General features: G+C 44.3%; 1 protein-coding gene across 2 annotated transcripts in view; it reads left to right on the plus strand.

Annotated features, from left to right (window-relative positions):
• The window catches only part of LOC119962748 (long-chain-fatty-acid--CoA ligase ACSBG2-like), a 211018-nt gene that overhangs the window by 84554 nt on the left and 104322 nt on the right, over window positions 1-22142 (plus strand). For both annotated transcript variants that reach the window (XM_038790762.1, XM_038790763.1), the window contains exons 6-8: window positions 7533-7653; window positions 21511-21591; window positions 21773-21922. In XM_038790762.1, the coding sequence (XP_038646690.1) occupies window positions 7533-7653; window positions 21511-21591; window positions 21773-21922 (352 nt within the window). The remainder of the gene's footprint in view (window positions 1-7532; window positions 7654-21510; window positions 21592-21772; window positions 21923-22142) is intronic.

Raw genomic sequence — 22142 nt, forward strand, 5'->3', positions numbered from 1 at the left:
TAACTAATAATGCAATACCTCTTCCTCTTTTACCCCTCCTCTGTCTCACCTGAAGATTCTACATCCCAGGATGTTTGCTAATCCTGCCCCTCCCTCAACCACATCTCCATGATGGCTACTACTAAATCACAATTTCTTGTGTCAATCCTTGCCCTTAACTTATCTGTTTTACCTGTAATACTCCTGGCATTAAAGTAGAGGCCATCCAGTCTTGCCTTACTCCCTTGAAACTTAATTTTCCCTGTGACTTGTTTGCCCCCCCCCCCCTCCCCCCTCCCCGGACTGTCTGATGGTCATCATTCCCTTCCTTCCTCTGGTTCCTTCAGCTGTGGTGTGACCACCTCTCGAAACATGCTACCACAATACTCTCAGACTTGCAGATGCTCTGGCCGCTGTTGTAGCTCTGAAACCTGAGTTTTCAGGAGCTGCAGCTGGACACACCTACTGCACACATGCTGGTCCCAGGGACTGGAAATGTGCCCGGCTGCCCAGTTAGAGTAGGAGGTGCACGCCATGGCCTTGAGCTCTGCCGCCGTGATTAAAACATTTAAATTTGAAGTCTTTTATATTTAAAAAAAAAAAATCGACTAAGTCCCTACCCATGCTAAAACAATGACACACAATTTAATATAGTATAGTAGACTTATTCACTAATCAGCTGTATCTTTTTAAACTCCCCACTCATCTCGCGCTTTTTTTTTTAGGCTATTTAAGGCGAGTCCATAGGTCCCTTGCCACAGCTTCTGTGATGTCACTTTCATTCAATGTACCTCTCCGTGCCTGGCTCCGGCGCGCTCTCTGCTCTCGCGTCTTTTGACTGCTCTGCTCGGTCTAGCTGCTTCCTCTCAGGATAGCTCAAAAGTGTGAGCCCCAGCTGCTGCCCTCTCACCTTTTGACTACTCCAATTCTGCTCTGCCCCACTGCATCCTTTTCAAGTTTGCTCAAGAGTGAGAGTCATGAATGATTGGGCCTCGTTCCATAAATTAAGTTATGCTAGTCTGGTTAACGGGGTCAAATTGGGCTTGCAGAAGTGGGATAGCCTCCCCCTGTCCCTGGCGGGCAAGGTTCAGATGGTTCAAATTAATGTTCTCCTGAGGTTTTGATTTCTTTTTCGGTGTCTTCCTATTGTTCTCCTCAAATCTTTCTTTGTTACAGTCAACAAATTGAAAGCTTCCTTCATTTGGGTGGGCAAGACGATTTGTTGGGCATTTCTTCAGAGAGTGAGAGAGAGACAGTCGGGTGGCTTTGCTTTACTTAATTTGTTGTTTTTTTACTGGGCAACTAATATTGAAAAGGTACTGGAGTGGCTCATGGATCAGGATTCCACTTGGGGCCAGATGGAGGCGAGCTCTTGTAGTGGTTCTAGCTTAGGGGCCTTGGTAACTGCCTCGCTTATATTTTCCCCTCCAAAATTTACTTCTAGTCGAGTAGTGGTGTCCACTCTGAAGATTTGGCGGCATTTAGACAGCATTTTAAGCTCGGCCCCATGTCATTGTTAGCCCTTATTAATAGGAATCCTCTTTTGTACCAGTGTGTTTGGATTTGATGTTCAAATCATGGGGAGAAGGGTCTGGAGGGGTTTGGGAACCTGTTTTTGTGGAGAGTAGGTTTGTCGATTTTTGAGGAGCTGTTGGACAAATTCCAACTCCAGAGGACTAATTTATTCGGGTATTTCCAGGTTTGTGATTTCTTGCGTAAGGAGTTTTCCCTTGGCACCTCTTCCCTCTCTCTTCAATAGGGCCTTATCTTTGGTCTAGCTGGGTGAGGGGAAGATTTTGGATATTAATGGCCAGATCCTGTCGGTGGAGCAGGCTCTGTTGGATGAGATGAGCAGGAAGTGGGAGAGTGAACTAGGTCTGTTTTTATAATGAGTGAGTGTGGAATAAGGCTCTTCACGGGGTCAATCTCCTCCGCTTGATTCAGTTCAAGATGGTGCATATTAGGAAGAGTTCATCTCCTTTTTCAGAGAGGTAGTCACTGTCAGCTGTTGCGGGGGAGGGGGGCGGGGTTGGTTCAGTTGGCTAGTTTGTTTTAGTTATATGTTATGGGTGGTTCATGGGGGTTGTTAAGATTGATTCTGTTCTTGATTTTTACCTTTTATGTAGTTGTTGTATAGAGTGGTATGTGTTGTCCCTCGTGTCTTAATAAAGCTCGTAGTCTCAAAGGTGGAGAAGATGCTTTATTGTGAATTTGTTCTGTCTTCAGAGCTTAACTTATGGCTACCTCAAATGCTGCCTGCCTGTGTCTGTGTCCTGCTACGAGTTCTGCCTTCTGTGAAGTGTGTCATCACTTCCTGTCCCTGTGTATATATAGCTCTCCCATGCTCCCTCTAGTGCTTGCTCAGTTGTATTGCATCTACTCAGATCTACAATCACCACATCCCCCTTTTTTTCTTTACATATTTTCTGTACATCGTTAAAGAAAATTGTACAAAACAGTTACTTATGATATGTGTATCTAGACAAGTAATGGTGCTATTGCATATTTTACAAAGCCAATTTATATTTATGAGTCCACTCTTAATAAAAACATTTATGAGTCCAAGCTTGATGAATTTGTTCACTGAGTTTTTTCTTTTGTTGTTGTTGACGTGGTGAATGTTGTCGGTTTTCTTGTTATTTTAAGTAACCAATGCATCATCCCGAGGTGTTTGCATGGTCGAACCACTGATGTTGACTGACATGGACTTTTTTCTGTGCTTGTGGTATCGATTTATTATGTCATCTGCCTTGAAAGCTGGTGTGCTTGCTTGTTCTGGAGCAGATGTGAGTTTGTGCGATTCGTTGTCATCCCATGGCATGTTTGTAGTCTTGTCATTGTTTTGCAGTGTGCTGTGGAATTGTCCTTCATGTGCAGAGTTGTACCATTTTGTACAAGTCGTTGTTTCATTGCTGTTGTTTCTGTTCCTTTCTTTGTTGTTTTCGATGCCGTTCTTGTTGCTGTTTTTGTCGTTTCTGTCTTTGTTGTTGTCGCTATCTTTGTTATGCTTCTTGTTGGTTTTGTTGTTCTTCTTGTAGTTTTTGTCGTTGTGCTTGTAGTTTTTGTTGGTGCTGTTGTTGTTCTTGTTTCTGCAGTGCTTCTTGCGATTTTTGTTCTTATCGCGCTTCATGTTGCTTTTGTTCTTGCTGTTGTTGTTCTCGTTTCTGCTAAGCTTCTTTTGGCTTTTGTTTTTCTTGTTATGTTCAATGAGTGTCCCGTGTGGATAATTTGAGTCATTGTCACAGTTATTGGTGCGAGTGTCCCTTGTGGAATCTGTTGCATTGAAGGTTTCATCTCAAGAATGGTGAGACTGATCTGATGTTGCATTGATGCTGGTGACATCAGTCATTTGTGGTGGATTTGATTCCTCATCTTTGCTTTCTTGGTGCTCCTCTTCTGAAGTCAAATTCTTCACGATTTCATTTGACGCGGTCTCTCTGGACTCTTGGTGCTCCTCTTCCGGAGTCAAAATCTTCATGATTTCTGTTGATGTGGTCTCACTGGACTCTTGGTGCTCCTCTTCTGGAGTCAAAATCTGGATGGTTTCTATTGGCGTGGTCTCTCTGGACTCTTGGGTGGCCCTACTCTGTGCTTCTGTACAGACAAGCTGAGAACTGTCAGTCTCGCTGTACCTCCTGTATGTCGAGTGTGATCACCTTGTCACTGTTTTCGCATGCAGTGGGTAGATGTACATTGTCTTCTTGTTTATGTGAGCTTGGTAGACTTTCATAGTCTGCTTGCGGTTGCTCAGATATGGCGGGTTGACGTTCATGGTCTTGTTCATGCATGGTGTTCACCAGGGAGTGTTTGCTTGCTTCCCTTTTGGAGTCTTTCATTACTCTCACTGTGGAGCCTGTCATTGCTCTCTCTGTGTGACGTCGTCTTCGTCTTGGGTATTGCTGTCATCCAATGTATCGACGATCTGCCATGGCACCATGGTGTTGGATTCATCAACCACGAGTAGATTCGTGTTGATCTTTGCAACCGTGTCGCTGATGCTGTGATCAGCATATCCGAATAACTCAGCCATGTCTGAGTAGTAATATTTGAAAACCAAATCATCTTTTTTTCCTTCGGGTTTGGTATCGTTGTCTTCATCATTTTTTGCATATCCGAATAACTCAGCCATGTCTGAGTAGTATTGTTTGAAAAACAAATCATCTTTTTTTGTTTTGGATTTCTTTTTGTTCTCTTCACTTTGAGTGGTGAAGACTGCTTTTTCCAGGGTGTTGTGAGTTATTTTCAACTGCTGGTTTAAGTTCAGGCGTTTTTTCTGTGTTCTGAGGCAAGAAAATTTGGTTTTACCGCTTTAAATATCTTGTTTTCAATTTTCGGGCATTTCCCTTTTAAGTAGGCGTGGTCCGGATGCTCAGACGTCATGACGCTCGTGACGTCATGCGTAGGAATCAATTGCGCATGCGCAAATCGGCCTTCCTTTACTTTGCGGTTTTGTGTCCACTGTGCATGGACTCTGTGCATGCGCCTGCGCAGGCGCATAACGATCCGCGACCAAAATGTTTTGAGTTTGCGGATGCGCGGCTTGCGCATGTGCATAACGATCAGCAACAAGGACTTTTTTAAACTGCGCATGTGCGGCTTGCGCATGCGCAGAACGCAAAATTGATGATTGTAACTGCGCATGCGCGGCTTCCGTTTCCTGCACATGCGCAGACGCAGTTTTTTGTTCTTTGTCTGCCCAAGACTGTAAAATGTGCTCCGACGCCATTTTATTGTGGATTTCAGCGTTTTTTCTTTCTGAAAGTTGTAAGTTACCTTTTCCTTTCGATCTGGACTGGATTTCAGCGTTTTGGCTTTGTGAAAAATTCAAGTTATTTCTTCTTTTTGATCTGTACTTTTCACTTGTGATTTCTTGACTGAACCCTTTCTGTTTGTAGAGTTTTGCATCACTCAGTCTCTATGCAGTTTGGCCTCTGAGCATACCGTGCTGTTCAAATTCCTTACAGTACTCTTCCAATTTTTGTAGTATTATTTGTAAGTTGCTGTCTTCAGCTTTTGAGTATTTAAATCCATTATATACTTTCCTAGCTTCATGTCCTGCGACGAGCATTGCTATTTTAATTTTGTCTGAGGCTGCTGCTACATCATTAGCTATGATATATAAATCGAACATTTGTTTAAACATTTTCCAGACATTTCTTACATTGCCGGTCATGTCCAGCTGAGGTGGGGTTCCAAGCCACATCCTCGAATAAGCGATGTCTTCCCAAGTCCAATGTCCAGTAGGAGATTTCCATGCCATTTTGTTCTTTCTGTGTCTGCAGCTGAGTTGTCCTGTAGTAAGCGTCTGAAGCCACTGCTGGTACCATGTGTTGTTCCTCGTGTCTTAATAAAGCTCGTTGTCTCAAAGGTGGAGAAGATCCTTTATTGTGAATTTGTTCTGTCTTCAGAGCTTAACTTATGGCTACCTCAAATGCTGCCTGCCTGTGTATGTGTCCTGCTACGAGTTCTGCCTTCCGTGAAGTGTGTCGTCACTTCCTGTCCCTGTGTATATAGCTCTCCCGTGCTCCCTCTAGTGCTTGCTCAGTTGTATTGCACCTACTCAGATCTACAATCACAACATGGTATAGGAGTATAGTTGTATGATCTTGTTATCATGAAAAATTTCTTCCATGAAGATATTTTAAAAAAAAGAAAGCATTTAGATGAGCACTTGAAATGCCATTGCATAAAAGGCCATGGTCCAAATGCTGAAAAATAGGATTAGGATAAGTGTTTGATAGCCAGCACAAACACGTTAGGCTGAAGGGCCTCTTTCTGAGCTGTATGATTCTAAGGGGCTGGTAAGGATGCAACAAAGGTGGGGGAGGTGTGGTGGTGGCGGCTTAGGGACAAAGGTCTAGTCATGAGCAGGAAAGTCAATGTTCACAGTGGTGTCATGGTAATGTCACCAGGCTTGTAATCCAGAGGCCCAGGCTAATGCTTTTGAGATAAGGGTTCAAATCCCACCATGCCAGCTGATATGTATAGGGCAGCATGGTGGCACAGTGGTTAGCACAGCACCAGGTAACCAGGTTCAATTCTGGCCTTGGGTGCCTGTGTGGAGTTTACACATTCTCCCCATGTGTTTCCTCCAGGTGCTCCGGTTTCCCCCCATGGTCTAAAGATGTGTAGGTTAGGTGGATTGGCCGTACTGAATTTCCCCTTTAATTACCCAAGATCTGCAGGTTAGGTGAGGTTACGGAGATAGGAGGGGGTGTCGGGGATGCCTAGGTAGGGTGCTCTTATGGAGGGCCAGTGCAGAATCAATGGACCAAATGGTCTCTTGCACTCTAGGGATTTTGTGGAAGTTCTAGGCTTCAGTGGGTGAGGAAGGTCTTGCAGAGTGGAGGTGAAGCGGGGGAATGATGTTGTAGGGTAGTGAAGCTGGGAGTGGGGGAGAAGGCAGTGAAGATCTTGGAGGAGGGGGGTAAAGCTGGGAGGAGCGAAAAAGATGATCAGAGGGCGAAGCTGGGGAGAGAGAAGTTGGTGTTGGGCAGATGGCAGATAGAATTTAATGTGAGCACATGTCAATTTGTCTACTTTGGCAGGAAAATAAAAGAGCATCGTATTTCTTAAATGGAGAGAGGTTGCTGAACTCTGAGCTACGGAGAGATCAGGGTGTCCTGGTACATAAATCAGGAAAAATTAGTCTGCAGGTAGATCAAGTTATTATTAATGGCAGTTTGTAATTTATTGCAAGGAGAATAGACAGTACAATTAGGGATGTTTTACTGCAGTTGTACGGTCGTTGGTGCGACCATATCTAGAATACCGCATACAGTATTGGTCTCCTTATTTACGAAAGGGTATAAATGTGTTGGAAGCAGATTGATGCCTGGGATGGTAGGAGGCGTGCAGTGGTTACCTTACAGGATTGCACAGGCTGAATCTCTGTCCATTGGAGTTAAGAAGATTGAGTGGTTATCTTATTGAAACACATGGCTGGATTCCTCCACCCCTCCCACTGCAAGACCACCACGGGAGGGATGCAGACCATGTAAAGGTCCATTGACCTCGGGCGGGAATTTCCGGTCGCCACGTGGGCGTGGCCAGAGAATACCGCCCATATAGATCCTGAGAGGACTTGACAGGATGAACGCTGAAAGGATGTTTCCCTTTATTGGAGAGACTAGAACTCGGAGACACAGTTTTAAAATAAGGGGTCTCTCCTTCAAGACAGACATGATATTAGAAATTCCTCCTGTTGAGGGTTTGAATGTTTGAAACCCTTGCCTGGAGAGTGGTCCTAATTCATATGTAAGAAGTCTTACAACACCAGGTTAAAGTCCAACAGATTTGTTTGGAATCACTAGCTTTCGGAGGTGCGTCAACACTCACAACCGAACTCTGCTCACTCTGCACAGTTGCTCAAATCAGTTGCTCACTATCTTAATAACTGAACTACCAAAATAAATTTAATAATTGTAAAGTTTCCAACTGCTGTTGTTTCTTCGCGTTGCTTGTGAAATTACATTTTCTGTCGGCAATTGTGCAAATTCAGCATTGGCTGAAAAATTGTGCATGTAATAATAGTAGTCTTCTCTCTAATGTAGTGGTTTGGCTGTTGGGATTTATGCAACAAATACTCCAGAAGCATGCAAGTATGTGGCGCAGCACTGTGAGGCTAATATTCTGGTGGTGGAGAACGCACACCAATTAAAGAAAATTCTGGAGGTACTATTTGTTTTAATTTTAGACTGCATTCTGTATTAACAATTGCATAAAATGATATCCACATGCAAACAGAACTAAAGTCATTATGAACTGGAGGGTGGACCACAGAATCTTTGAATGCAATGTCACAGCACAACAGACGCTACCATCTTTTAAATTACCTATGCATTTGCATTAAGGTCACACTCCTGCACCTCAAATCCATCATTTATATTGTTTAAAAATTAATTCTTGGAATGTGGGTGTTGCTTAAATGCCAGCATTTGTTGAATATCGCTAATTGAGCTTCAGAAAGTGGTGGTAGGCCACATTCTTGAATGACTGGAGTCCGTGCAGTGAAGTTAATCACACGTTGCTGTCGAATAAGAACAGTCAGAATTTTGGCTCTGCGGCAGTGGTATGTTTCCATTTCCCATTTTTGCATTGAATGTTTCTTCGTATTGCTATGCATTGAATCGCACATGTCAATTAAATATTCATTCCTCCAACTTGTCTGTGACTTTCTGGTGTCATTCATGACCCTTGCGATAATTTGCTCTAATTCCTTAATTTTGCACCTTCAACAAACAGCTTTTTATATTCTTACAATATCTAATTCCAAATCATGTATGTATATAGTATAGTAAAGGAAAGCCACCCAACACAAAAGTACTTCAGTGACAATATTCACCACATTCTTTTGTCTGAAAGGTTCCTCGAGTTTCTATTCCAACACTTTTTCTATTTGCATGTGCTCTCCTTTCTCCTTAGAACATAGAACATAGAACAGTACAGCACAGAACAGGCCCTTCGGCCCTCGATGTTGTGCCGAGCAATGATCACCCTACTCAAACCCATGTATCCACCCTATACCCGTAACCCAACAACCCCCCTTAACCTTTTTAGGACACTACGGGCAATTTAACATGGCCAATCCACCTAACCCGCACATCTTTGGACTGTGGGAGGAAACCGGAGCACCCGGAGGAAACCCACGCACACACTGGGAGGACGTGCAGACTCCGCACAGACAGTGACCCAGCCGGGAATCGAACCTGGGACCCTGGAGCTGTGAAGCATTTATGCTAACCACCATGCTACCGTGCTGCCCAAATTCCATACAAAATTACCTTTTAATCTGGTTCTTTATCAATTTTGAAAATTTATATAAACCATTGGCACGATTCAGCAGACGAAAGCCCACTTTCGGGCATGTTTGATGGGGTGATTCTCGGCGGCTGCAGCGTCATTTTTGGCCTCGGTGCATTTCTCCCATCCTGAGGCTGTATTTGGAAAGAGTTCCACTGGCAAACTGATGTTGCAGATCGGGGCGGCATTTGATCAGTATGGTGAGATAACCATTGTAGTTATGCGTACTGCAGTAGGGGGATGTATGCCTGTACCTGTAATACAGGTTTCTCCGGTGAGCCCCTGCCGGCTAGCTCCGCCCACAGGGAGCTTGTGTATAAATATGCATGTGAGCCACTCAGACCTTTAGTCTACAGTTGCAGATGGAGGGACAACATCGTACAAAAATAAAGCCTCTATTGTACCAGTCTCTCGGCTTTGAGTATAATTGTTAGCGCTACAATTTATTGTTGTACGATGTTGTCCCTCCATCCCAGCAGCCCTGATTTTTATTATTATTTAAAAACATTTCTTTATTTTTTTTCTCTCCTCTTGCTTGCCGCCACCCCCCCCCCCCCCCCCCCCCCCAAAATCTTTATCCCCAACCCCTAACCTTCCCACTGCACCTGGGATCCCCATCTCCCCTAGAAAACGATTCCCTGGGCCCAGCCTGGCAGTACCAACCTGGCACCCTGGTGCTGGAAGTGCCAGGGTGCCCTGGTGCCAGAGGGACTGCCAGGGTACCACCTTGCCCTGTCCCCGACCACGGCAGGGTTTCCAATGGCCCGTGAAACTGTTATGCTTGGCCGCTGTTTGTTTGGATCAATACTAAATGGCGCCCTGGTGAAGCCTCGCAGGCATGGCCGTTGAATCCCAGGCGCTGAGTGAATCCAGTCTCCAGGTATTTAAATGAACCATTAGGCTCATTTAATATGCGGACCTGTATCTCACCACAAGACATAGGAGAAGAATTAGGCCTTTCGTCCCATCGAGTCTGCTCTGCTGTTCAATCAGGGCTGATATTTTTCTCATCCCCATTCACCTGCCTTCTCATAAATCCTGATCCTCCACCAAGCAAGACTAAGACGCAATCGCAGTGGGCGGAGCGAGTCAGGTGACTCTCGATTTGGTGATGCACTGTTGCGCTGGGATCTGAACTCCCCCTTTTATTTCTTCAAGGAATTCTATTATATATAAAATCACCTGCACCAGGAAAACCCGGTCCATCTGGTCCAAATTGGTGTTTCAAGCTTCATGAGCTTCTGGCCTCTCTAGTTGTCTCTTACCACTCTATTCCTTAATCCCACATGTTTATGTTAACGAAACTACTCTTCTCATTCTCTGTGTAGAGCAATTCATCTTAAATTCTTTATTTGAGCATTTAGTGCATATCTTCCTCTGGCTGCACTTGTCCATTAAGTAGATTCAGTTTATCTACATGCATCCTATCAAACTCCTTGATAATTTCAAAGACTTTGTGTGGGATTTTCAGGCCATTCATGCCGATGGGATCTTTCAGTCCTGCTGATGCCCCCCCCCCCCCCCCCCCCCCCCCGACTGTGGATTTTGCAGTGCCGAGGAGTGCGTTCAATGGGAAATCTCATTGACAGCAGTGGGACGACCAGAAGGTCCTGCCACCGGCCAATGGTGAGTGCGGCAGGTTGCACGGAAAATCCCGCACTTTAACATATGTCTTTGGGCTTTTTTTGTGCCTCTGTGTGGAGGTGAGAATGGATGTGTAATTCTGTGTAACTTGCCAGAATACATATTTGCTGGCACCTCCAAACAAATTTTGCTGAAGACCAGATCAGGAGTAGAAAGGTAACCATCTGAAAGCAGTAGATACGGTAATAGGGGCTTTTCACAGTAACTACATTGAAGCCTACTTGTGACAATAATTGCTCATTATTATTATTATTAAAAGGCCAATTAAGGCAACGCACCAGAGATGACTGACATTTCCCAGTTGGCCTGAGGCCTACCGCATTGTGGGCAGCATGGTAGCTGCCTGTAAAAGGCGTCTTGGAGTCAGGCAGGGCGCTGACATTCCAGACCGATTTTGAGGTCCCCCTCCTGCCTAATTCACCATTATTGTGGCCACAAGCTACTCTGAAAAGGGGTCCCATCCATAATTAATGTTGGATGATTGTTTCCAGCATAGTGCCAGGTTGGGATCCGTATTTTGCCCCGACATCACCGTACCGACCCAATGTGTAAAATCCTGTCCCTCTTTCCGAGAGAAAGGAGCCCTAGCTTCTCTTCTTTCTAGAGAAAGGAGCCCTAGCTTCCTTTCTTTCTAGAGAAAGGAGCCGTACCTTGCTGCTCTTTCTAGAAAAAGGAGCCCAAGCTCCTCTTTTTAGAGAAAGGAGCCCTCGCTTGCCCTTCTTTATGGAGAAGTGTCCCCAGCTTGCTCTTCTTTCTAGAGAAAGGAGTCCCCTAGCTTGCTCTTCTTTTCCTAGAGAAGAATGCCCTAGCTTCTCTTTCTTGAGAAAGGAGCCCTCACTTCTCTTCTTTTTAGAGAAAGGAGCCCTAGCTTGCTCTTCTTTCTAGAGAAAGGAGCCGTACCTTTCTTTTCTTTCAAGAGAAAGAAGCCTGAGCTCCTCTTCTTTTTAGAGAAAGGAGTCCCCTAGCTTGCTCTTCTTTCCTAGAGAAGAATGCTCTAGCTTCTCTTCTTTCTTGAAAGGAGCCCTCACTTCTCTTCTTTCCAGAGAAAGGAGCCGTACCTTGCTCTTCTTTCTAGAGAAAGGAGTCCTGGCTTGTTCTTTTTTCTAGAGAAAGGAGTCCCCTAGCTTGCTGTTCTTTCCTAGAGAAGAATGCCCTAGCTTCTCTTCTTTCTAGAGAAAGGAGCTCTAGCTTATCTTTCCAAAGAGTTCCCCTAGCTTGCTCTTCTTTCTAGAGAAGAGTTCCCTTACTGACTCCTCTTTCTAGAGAAGGGTCCCCTAGCTTGCTCTTTCTAGATAAAGGAGCTGTACCTTGCTCTTTGTTCTAGAGAAAGGAGCCGTACCTTCCTCTTTCTAGAGAAAGGAGCTGTACCTTGCTCTTTCTAAAGAAAGGAGCTGTACCTTGCTCTTCTTTTTAGTGAAAGGAGCTATACCTGGCTCTTCTTTCAAGAGAAAGGAGTCCTAGTTCCTCCTCTATCTAGAGAAAGGAGTCCCCTAGCTTGCTCTTCTTTCCCAGAGAAAAATGCCCTAGCTTCTTTTCATTCTAGAGAAAGGAGCTCTAGCTTCTCTTCTTTCTAAAGAATTCCCCTAGCTTGCTCTTTCTAGAGAAGAGTTCCCTCGCTTGCTCTTTTTTCTAGATAAAGGAACCGTACCGTGCTCTTCATTCTAGAGAAAGGAGCCGTACCTTGCTCTTTCTAGAGAAATGAGCCCTAGCTCCTCTTTTTAGAGAAAGGAGCCCGAGCTTGGTCTTCTTTCTAAAGAAAGGAGCCGTACCTTGCTCTTCTTTCTAGAGAAAGGAGCCCAAGCTCCTTTTTGGAGAAAGGATCCCTAGCTTGCCCTTCTTTCTGGAGAAGTGTCCCCTAGCTTGCTCTTATTTCTAGAGAAAGGAGTCCCCTAGCTTGCTCTTCTTTCCTAGAGAAGAATGCCCTAGCTTCTTTTCTTTCTAGAGAAAGGAGCCCTAGCTTGCTCTTCTTTCTAGAGAAAGGGGCCGTACCTTGCTCTTCTTTCTAGAGAAAGGAGTCTCCTAGCTTACTCTTCTTTCCCAGAGAAGAATGCCCTAGCTTCTCTTCTTTCTAGAGAAAGGAGCCCTCACTTCTCTTCTTTCTAAAGAGTTCCCCTAGCTTGCTCTTTCTAAAGAAGAGTCCTCTCACTTGCTCCTCTTTCTAGAGAAGGGTCCCCTAGCTTGCACTTCTTACTAGAGAAGAGTCCCCTCACTTGCTCCTCTTTCTAGAGAAGGGTCCCCTAGCTTGCTCTTCTTTCTAGAGAAGAGTCCCCTCACTTGCTCCTCTTTCTAGAGAAGGGTCCCCTAGCTTGCACTTCTTACTAGAGAAGAGTCCCCTCACTTGCTCCTCTTTCTAGAGAAGGGTCCCCTAGCTTGCACTTCTTACTAGATAAAGGAGCTGTACCTTGCTCTTTGTTCTAGAGAAAGGAGCCGTAACTTGATCTTCTTTCTAGAGAAAGGAGCCGTACCTTGCTCTTCTTTCTAGAGAAAGTAGCCATACCTTGCTCTTTTTTCTAGAGAAAGGAGCTGTACCTGGCTCTTCTTTCTAGAGAAAGGAGCCCTAGTTCCTCCTTTTTCTAGAGAAAGGCGTCCTGGCTTGCTCTTCTTTCTAGAGAAAGGAGTCCCCTAGCTTGCCCTTCTTTCCTAGAGAAGAATGCCCTAGCTTCTTTTCTTTCTATAGAGTTCCCTCACTTGCTATTCTTTCTAGATAAAGGAGCCGTACCTTGCTCTTCATTCTAGAGAAAGGAGCCGTACTTTGCTCTTCGTTCTAGAGAAAGGAGCCGTGCCTTGCTCTTCTTTCTAGAGAAAGGAGCCGTACCTTGCTCTTCTTTCTAGAGAAATTAGCCCTAGCTTCTCTCCTTTCTAGAGGAATGAGCCCCAGCTTGCTCTTTCTAGAGAATGGAGCCCCAGCTTCTCTTTCTAGAGAAAGGAGCCTACCTTGCTCTTCTTTCTAGAGAAAGGAGCCGCACCTTGCTCTTCTTTCTAGAGAAAGGAGCCCTAGCTGCTCTTTTTAGAGAAAGGAGCCCTAGCTTGCTCTTTCTAGAGAAGAGTCCCCTCACTTGCTCCTCTTTCTAGAACAGGGTCTCCTAGCTTGCTATTCTTTCTAGAGAAAGGAGCTGTACTTTGCTCTTCGTTCTAGAGAAAGGAGCCGTACCTTGCTCTTTTTTTCTAGTGAAAGGAGCCGTACCTTGCTCTTCATTCTAGAGAAAGGAGCCGTACCTTGCTCTTTCTAGAGAAATGAGCCCTAGCTCCTCTTTTTAGAGAAAGGAGCCCGAGCTTGGTCTTCCTTCTAAAGAAAGGAGCCGTACCTTGCTCTTCTTTCTAGAGAAAGGAGCCCAAGCTCCTTTTTGGAGAAAGGATCCCTAGCTTGCCCTTCTTTATGGAGAAGTGTCCCCTAGCTTGCTCTTATTTCTAGAGAAAGGAGTCCCCTAGCTTGCTCTTCTTTCCTAGAGAAGAATGCCCTAGCTTCTTTTCTTTCTAGAGAAAGGAGCCCTAGCTTGCTCTTCTTTCTAGAGAAAGGGGCCGTACCTTGCTCTTCTTTCTAGAGAAAGGAGTCTCCTAGCTTACTCTTCTTTCCCAGAGAAGAATGCCCTAGCTTCTCTTCTTTCTAGAGAAAGGAGCCCTCACTTCTCTTCTTTCTAAAGAGTTCCCCTAGCTTGCTCTTTCTAAAGAAGAGTCCTCTCACTTGCTCCTCTTTCTAGAGAAGGGTCCCCTAGCTTGCTCTTCTTTCTAGAGAAGAGTCCCCTCACTTGCTCCTCTTTCTAGAGAAGGGTCCCCTAGCTTGCACTTCTTACTAGAGAAGAGTCCCCTCACTTGCTCCTCTTTCTAGAGAAGGGTCCCCTAGCTTGCACTTCTTACTAGATAAAGGAGCTGTTCCTTGCTCTTTGTTCTAGAGAAAGGAGCCGTACTTTGCTCTTCTTTCTAGAGAAAGGAGCCGTACCTTGCTCTTCTTTCTAGAGAAAGTAGCCGTACCTTGCTCTTTTTTTCTAGAGAAAGGAGCTGTACCTGGCTCTTCTTTCTAGAGAAAGGAGCCCTAGTTCCTCCTTTTTCTAGAGAAAGGCGTCCTGGCTTGCTCTTCTTTCTAGAGAAAGGAGTCGCCTAGCTTGCACTTCTTTCCTAGAGAAGAATGCCCTAGCTTCTTTTCTTTCTATAGAGTTCCCTCACTTGCTCTTCTTTCTAGATAAAGGAGCCGTACCTTGCTCTTCATTCTAGAGAAAGGAGCCGTACTTTGCTCTTCGTTCTAGAGAAAGGAGCCGTGCCTTGCTCTTCTTTCTAGAGAAAGGAGCCGTACCTTGCTCTTCTTTCTAGAGAAATTAGCCCTAGCTTCTCTCCTTTCTAGAGGAATGAGCCCCAGCTTGCTCTTTCTAGAGAATGGAGCCCCAGCTTCTCTTTCTAGAGAAAGGAGCCTACCTTGCTCTTCTTTCTAGAGAAAGGAGCCGCACCTTGCTCTTCTTTCTAGAGAAAGGAGCCTTAGCTACTCTTTTTAGAGAAAGGAGCCCTAGCTTGCTCTTTCTAGAGAAGAGTCCCCTCACTTGCTCCTCTTTCTAGAGAAGGGTCCCCTAGCTTGCACTTCTTACTAGATAAAGGAGCTGTTCCTTGCTCTTTGTTCTAGAGAAAGGAGCCGTACCTTGCTCTTCTTTCTAGAGAAAGTAGCCGTACCTTGCTCTTTTTTCTAGAGAAAGGAGCTGTACCTGGCTCTTCTTTCTAGAGAAAGGAGCCCTAGTTCCTCCTTTTTCTAGAGAAAGGCGTCCTGGCTTGCTCTTCTTTCTAGAGAAAGGAGTCGCCTAGCTTGCACTTCTTTCCTAGAGAAGAATGCCCTAGCTTCTTTTCTTTCTATAGAGTTCCCTCACTTGCTCTTCTTTCTAGATAAAGGAGCCGTACCTTGCTCTTCATTCTAGAGAAAGGAGCCGTACTTTGCTCTTCGTTCTAGAGAAAGGAGCCGTGCCTTGCTCTTCTTTCTAGAGAAAGGAGCCGTACCTTGCTCTTCTTTCTAGAGAAATTAGCCCTAGCTTCTCTCCTTTCTAGAGGAATGAGCCCCAGCTTGCTCTTTCTAGAGAATGGAGCCCCAGCTTCTCTTTCTAGAGAAAGGAGCCTACCTTGCTCTTCTTTCTAGAGAAAGGAGCCGCACCTTGCTCTTCTTTCTAGAGAAAGGAGCCTTAGCTACTCTTTTTAGAGAAAGGAGCCCTAGCTTGCTCTTTCTAGAGAAGAGTCCCCTCACTTGCTCCTCTTTCTAGAACAGGGTCTCCTAGCTTGCTATTCTTTCTAGAGAAAGGAGCTGTACTTTGCTCTTCGTTCTAGAGAAAGGAGCCGTACCTTGCTCTTTTTTTCTAGAGAAAGGAGCCGTACCTTGCTCTTTTTTCTAGAGAAATGAGACCTAGCTTCTCTTCTTTCTGGAGAAATGAGCCCCAGCTTGCTCTTTGTAGAGAATGGAGCCCCAGCTTGCTCTTTCTAGAGAAAGGAGCCACACCTTGCTCTTCTTTCTCGAGAAAGGAGCTCTACCTTGCTCTTCTTTCTAGAGAAAGGAGCACTAGCTTCTCTTTTTTCTGGAGAAGAGACCCCTAGCTTGCTCCACTTTCTAGAGAATGGAGTCCCAGCTTGCTCTTTCTAGAGAAATGATCCCCAGCTTCTCTTGTTTCTAGAGAAGAGTGCCCTAGCTTGCTCCTTTTAAAAAATGTTTTAAAATAAATTTAGAGTACCCAATTATATTTTCCAATTAAGGGGCAATTTGGCATGGCCAATCCACCTAGCAATCCTTTGCTAGCAGCACTGCCACCGTGCTGCCCCTACTGTGACACTGATAAAGATGATTATTATTATCTTTCTAGAGAAAGGAGCAAGATCCTTGGATTTTATTTCTCTTGAACTTTCTCCAGTGGTTCAGTATTCTTTCTGGACAGTTCTGGTCTTCATACTATAAAATGTGACATCTTGTCTGACTAAGATTCTACATTAATTTAACATTATCTCCCTGATTTCTAAATTGTATTCCTTTAGAAATGAACCCCAGTACTTTGCTCTTGATGGTCTTTGGAGTTGATTTTAGTATCTGTATCTGTCCAATCTCTAAGCTTTTTTAACCCATTTAATTTCTTGCTTATTCATCCTACCTAAATTGACCACATCATACCCCATTATACTGTATTGAAATTCATTTGTTATTTATCTGCTCATTTGGTAAGATTGTTTGTCTACTTTTTTTTCCCGAAATCCATGTTTAATGGCCCTGATTAATTACTGCATCTTCCAAGTGCTTACCATTTTCATCATAGATTGGTTGATTGACAAATGAGGACTGCAGCAATAGCTTCTATTTATATAGGACCTTTTCATATAGTAAAACATTCCACGGTGTTTCATAGGAAGATTATCAAACATAATTTGACACTGATTGACAGATGACTAAAGGAATGAAGTAGAGTTTCTGCACTAGCTACCAATTTAATTTTCACACTATTTTATGATTCTAATTCCTGGCTTGTTCCTGGTTAGATATAGATATAGAACAGTACAGCACAGAACAGGCCCTTCGGCCCTCAATGTTGTGCCGAGCCATGATCACCCTATTCAAACCCACGAATCCACCCTATACCCATAACCCAACAACTCGGGCCCACCCGTAACCTTAACCTTACTTTTATTAGGACACTACGGGCAATTTAGCATGGCCAATCCACCTAACCCGCACATCTTTGGACTGTGGGAGGAAACCGGAGCACCCGGAGGAAACCCACGCACACAGGGGGAGGACGTGCAGACTCCACACAGACAGTGACCCAGCCGGGAATCGAACCTGGGACCCTGGAGCTGTGAAGCATTTATGCTAACCACCATGCTACCCTGCTGCCCCGTTGTTTTTTGAAGGTGGGGATAGGAAGATTATCAAACATAATTTGACACTGATTCACATGATATATTGACGGATGACTAAAGGAATGAGGTAGAGTTTCTGCAGTAGCTACCAATTTAATTTTCACACTATTTTATGATTCTAATTCCTGGCTTGTTCCTGGTTGTTTTTTGGGGGGGGGGGGGGGGAAAGATTTTAAAGTTATCTCCCTGCAACCTACCGCAGCAATTTCTCTTTCCTATAGGTATTGGAAACCTATAGTTATTCTACGCAATTTTGGTACCAGCCTCCCTCTGGGTTTCCAAATTTAATTTGTGCATGGTTGCACAAGTGGATAGCACTGTGGCTTCACAGCGCCAGGGTCCCAGGTTCGATTCCCCGCTGTGTCACTGTCTGTGCAGAGTCTGCACATTCTCCCCGTGTCTGCGTGGGTTTTCTCTGGGTGCTTCGGTTTCCTCCCACAGTCCAAAGATATACCAACAAAAAGGAAGGACGGTAGAAAGAGGGAAAATCGACCGTGGATATCTAAGTAAATAAGGGAGAGTATCAAATTGAAGGAAAAAGCATATAAAGTGGCAAAGATTGCTGGGAGATTAGAGAACTAGGAAATCTTTAGGGGGCAACAGAAAGCTACTAAAAAAAGCTATAAAGAAGAGTAAGACAGGTGAGGACCTTGAGAGGATTGTTATCACCTAAGGAGGTAGTGATGGGCAAGCTAATGGGGCTAAAGGTAGACAAGTCTCCTGGCCCTGATGGAATGCATCCCAGAGTGCTAAAAGAGATGGCTAGGGAAATTGCAGATGCACTAGTGATAATTTACCGAAATTCACTAGACTCTGGGGTGGTCCCGGTGGATTGGAAATTAGCAAACGTGACACCACTGTTCAAAAAAGGAGGTAGGCAGAAAGCAGAAAATTATAGGCCAGTGAGCTTAACTTCGGTAGTAGGGAAGATGTTGGAATCTATCATCAAGGAAGAAATAGCAAGGCATCTGGATAGAAATTGTCCCATTGGACAGACGCAGCATGGGTTCATAAAGGGCAGGTCATGCCTAACTAATTTAGTGGAATTTTTTGAGGACATTACCAGTGCAGTAGATAGCGGGGAGCCAATGGATGTGGTATATCTAGATTTCCAGAAAGCCTTTGACAAGGTGCCACACAAAAGGTTGCTGCATAAGATAAAGATGCATGGCATTAACGGTAAAGTAGTAGCATGGATAGAGGATTGGTTAATTAATAGAAAGCAAAGAGTGGGGATTAATGGGTGTTTCTCTGGTTGGCAATCAGTAGCTAGTGGTGTCCCTCAGGGATCCGTGTTGGGCCCACAATTGTTCACAATTTACATAGATGATTTGGAGTTGGGGACCAAGGGCAATGTGTCCAAGTTTGCAGATGACACTAAGATGAGTGGTAAAGCGAAAAGTGTAGAGGATACTGGAAGTCTGCAGAGGGATTTGGATAGGTTAAGTGAATGGGCTAGGTTCTGGCAGATGGAATACAATGTTGACAAATCTGAGGTTATCCATGTTGGTAGGAATAACAGCAAACGGGATTATTATTTAAACGATAAAATACTAAAGCATGCCGCTGTGCAGAGAGACTTGGGTGTGCTAGTGCATGAGTCACAGAAGGTTGGTTTACAGGTGCAACAGGTGATTAAGAAGGCAAATGGAATTTTGTCCTTCATTGCTAGAGGGATGGAGTTTAAGACTAGGGAGGTTATGTTGCAATTGTATAAGGTGTTCGTGAGGCCACATCTGGAGTATTGTGTTCAGTTTTGGTCTCCTTACTTGAGAAAGGACTTTCTGGCACTGGAGGGTGTGCAGAGGAGATTCACTAGGTTAATCCCAGATCTGAAGGGGTTGGATTATGAGGAGAGGTTGAGTAGACTGGGACTGTACTCGTTGGAATTTAGAAGGATGAGGGGGGATCTTATAGAAACATTTAAAATTATGAAGGGAATAGATAGGATAGATGCGGGCAGGTTGTTTCCACTGGCGGGTGAAAGCAGAACTAGGGGACATAGTCCTAAATCTACTTCCCCTTATTTTGAGGCTGAGTTAAGGAGGAACTTCTTCACCCAAAGGGTTGTGAATCTATGGAATTCCTTGCCAGTGAAGCAGTTGAGGCTCCTTCATTACATGTTTTTAAGGTAAAGATAGATAGTTTTTTGAAGAATAAAGGGATTAAGGGTTATGGTGTTCGGGCCAGAAAGTGGAGCTGAGTCCACCAAAGATCAGCCATGATCTCATTGAATGGCGGACCAGGCTCGAGGGGCCAGATGGCCTACTCCTGCTCCTAGTTCTTATGTTCTTATGTTAGGTGGATTGGTCATGATAAATTGCCCTTGGTGACCAAAAAGGTTAGGAAGGGTTATTAGGTGCCGGGGATAGGGTGGAAGTGGGGGTTTAAGTGGGTCGGTGCAGACTCGATGAGCCGAATGGCCTCCTTCTGCATTGTATGTTCTACGTTCTATGTTACATCCATTCCTGATCCTCTTATGTTGAACATTAACAAGAGAATACTGGAAAAACTCAGAAGGTCTGCCAGCATCCATCGGGAGAGAAACCAAGTTAACGTTTTGAGTCCAAAGACTCTTCATCAGAACTGAAAAGAGTGAAAATGTAGAAACAAAAGGTAGCAACTTTAAGAACAAAAGACCGATTGCCTGGTTCGAGGTGCGTTGGGTGGTGCGTTTTAGGGGTTTGCATTGGGCAATGCATGTATGAAGTATTAAGGGGAGTATAAGATGGAGGAGAAAGATCAAATTCTGAAGTTGCCAAATTCAACACTTGAGTCCCGAGGGCTGCAACATGCCCAACCAGAAGAGGAGGTGCTGCTCCTCCAGCTTGCGCCGGCTTCACTGGAGCATTGCAGCAGGCCAAGGCATGAGCTGAATTAAATGACACTCCGTGACACTCAACAGGAAGTTTGGGGTCATGCTTGTGGACTGAGAGTGAGGGTGTTCTGCAAAGCGGTCACCCAGTCTATGTTTAATCTGCCCTATGTAGAGTGGACCGCATTGGGAACAGTGAACACAGTAAACAAAATTGAAGGAAATGCAAGTGAAACACTGCTTAATTTGAAATGAGTATCGGTACCTTGAATGGTGAGGAGGAAGCAGACAAAGGGGGAGATGTTGCACCATGTACAATTGTCTGATAAGTTTGGTTGGTGTTTTCAGCTTCTTTTCTCTTTGACTAATAACTTTAACCAGTTTTGAGCTGCTTGGTCTGTTTGAAACCTATCCCATTTATCATGGTGGTAGTGGAGCCGCCATGATGGAGGGCACCCTCAATATGAAGATGGGATTTTGTTCACAAAGACTCTACAGCTGTCACTGCCATCAATACTCGGGTGACAGGTAGTTTGATAATGAAGACAAGGTCAATTTTGTTTCCCCCACTACCTGCTGCCAAACCAGTCTCGCAGCTGTGTCCTTTAGAACTGACTAGCTCGGGCAGTAGTGGTGATATCAAGCTGATCTTGGTGATGGACATTGATGTTCCCCCACCCCAGAGTATAATCTGTGCCCTTGTCTCCGTCAGTGCTTCCTCTAACAGGTGTTCAACATCAATCAGCAGGTGGTTTCCTTGTCCATGCATGACTTGATGACATGAGACTTCAGGGGCCCAGAGTCAATGTTGACTGTTGTCAGGGCAGCTCCCTCCCAACCTCACTGTGCCATCACCTCTGCTGGTTCTATCCTACTGATGGTTGAGTTGGTATCTGGGACATTATCAGTATTGTTTCGGTCAGTATGTCTATGTGAGGCTGGTGCTTGTCTAGTCTGTGGGGCAGCTCGCCCAATTTTGACACAGGCTCCCAGATATTACAAAGGTGGAATTTGCAGGTTTGACAGGGTTGGCAGGTGATAACTCTTGTGATGAAGATCGACACGCTTTGCAGAACTGCCTGATTTTTGTAACTTCTTTCCCCTCTGATTTGTATCTTTTACATAATAATGAACAATGGCTATGTTAAGTTTTTAATCATCTTTCTATTCTTGTTTTAACCGTGCTTTTCTTTGCATACTTGAATAGGTCAATTTAAGAATTGGATGTGTAATCATAATATGCATGGTGACTGAACAAATAGAGAAATCCATGATAGAATTTGCTTGTGATGTATTTAAATGAATGGGCTAAATGAACTTATTAATTAATTTTGTTTGCTCTACATTTTCTAATTAAATCTTGTAATGAATGTTTGAAACTATTTTTTGACTTTTATGTTTAGATTCAAAATCAGTTGCCTCACCTCAAAGCAATTATTCAGTATAAGTTTGCATTAGAAGTACATCAACCAAATATTTATATGGTAAGTGTTCTGTCATTATTGATTCCGAAAAATTATATATTGTCATGTTTAAACAGCTAACTCCAACAGTTATCGTGCATAATAACATTGTACAATTTTATTAAGAATGTTTAACATTTAAAGATATTATTTGGCTGTTTTAAAGATCAGATGTAATAATTTCCTTTTAATCATTGCTAAGTGGAAGGCATTTATGAAGATTGGGGAAAAGATTCCAGATGCAAAGTTGGATGAAATCATGGACTCTCAGATGGCAAATCAATGTTGTACGCTAATCTACACGTCAGGAACAACCGGGATTCCTAAAGCAGTCATGCTCAGCCAAGATAATGTAAGTTTTGGATAGATTTAGTTTGTACTTGGTGATTGTTGAGGCATTGGTGGGCGGCACAAAAGCACAATGGTTAGCACTGTTGCTTCACAGCGTCAGGGTCCCAGGTTCGATTCCCGAGTTGGGTCACTCTCCGTGTGGAGTCTGCACGTTCTCTCTGGGTCGCCGTGGGTTTCCTCCGGGTGTTTTCCGATTTCCTCCCACAAGTCCTGAAAGACTT

This window comes from Scyliorhinus canicula, chromosome 3 (assembly GCF_902713615.1).
Source record: "Scyliorhinus canicula chromosome 3, sScyCan1.1, whole genome shotgun sequence".
Lineage (NCBI taxonomy): Eukaryota > Metazoa > Chordata > Chondrichthyes > Carcharhiniformes > Scyliorhinidae > Scyliorhinus > Scyliorhinus canicula.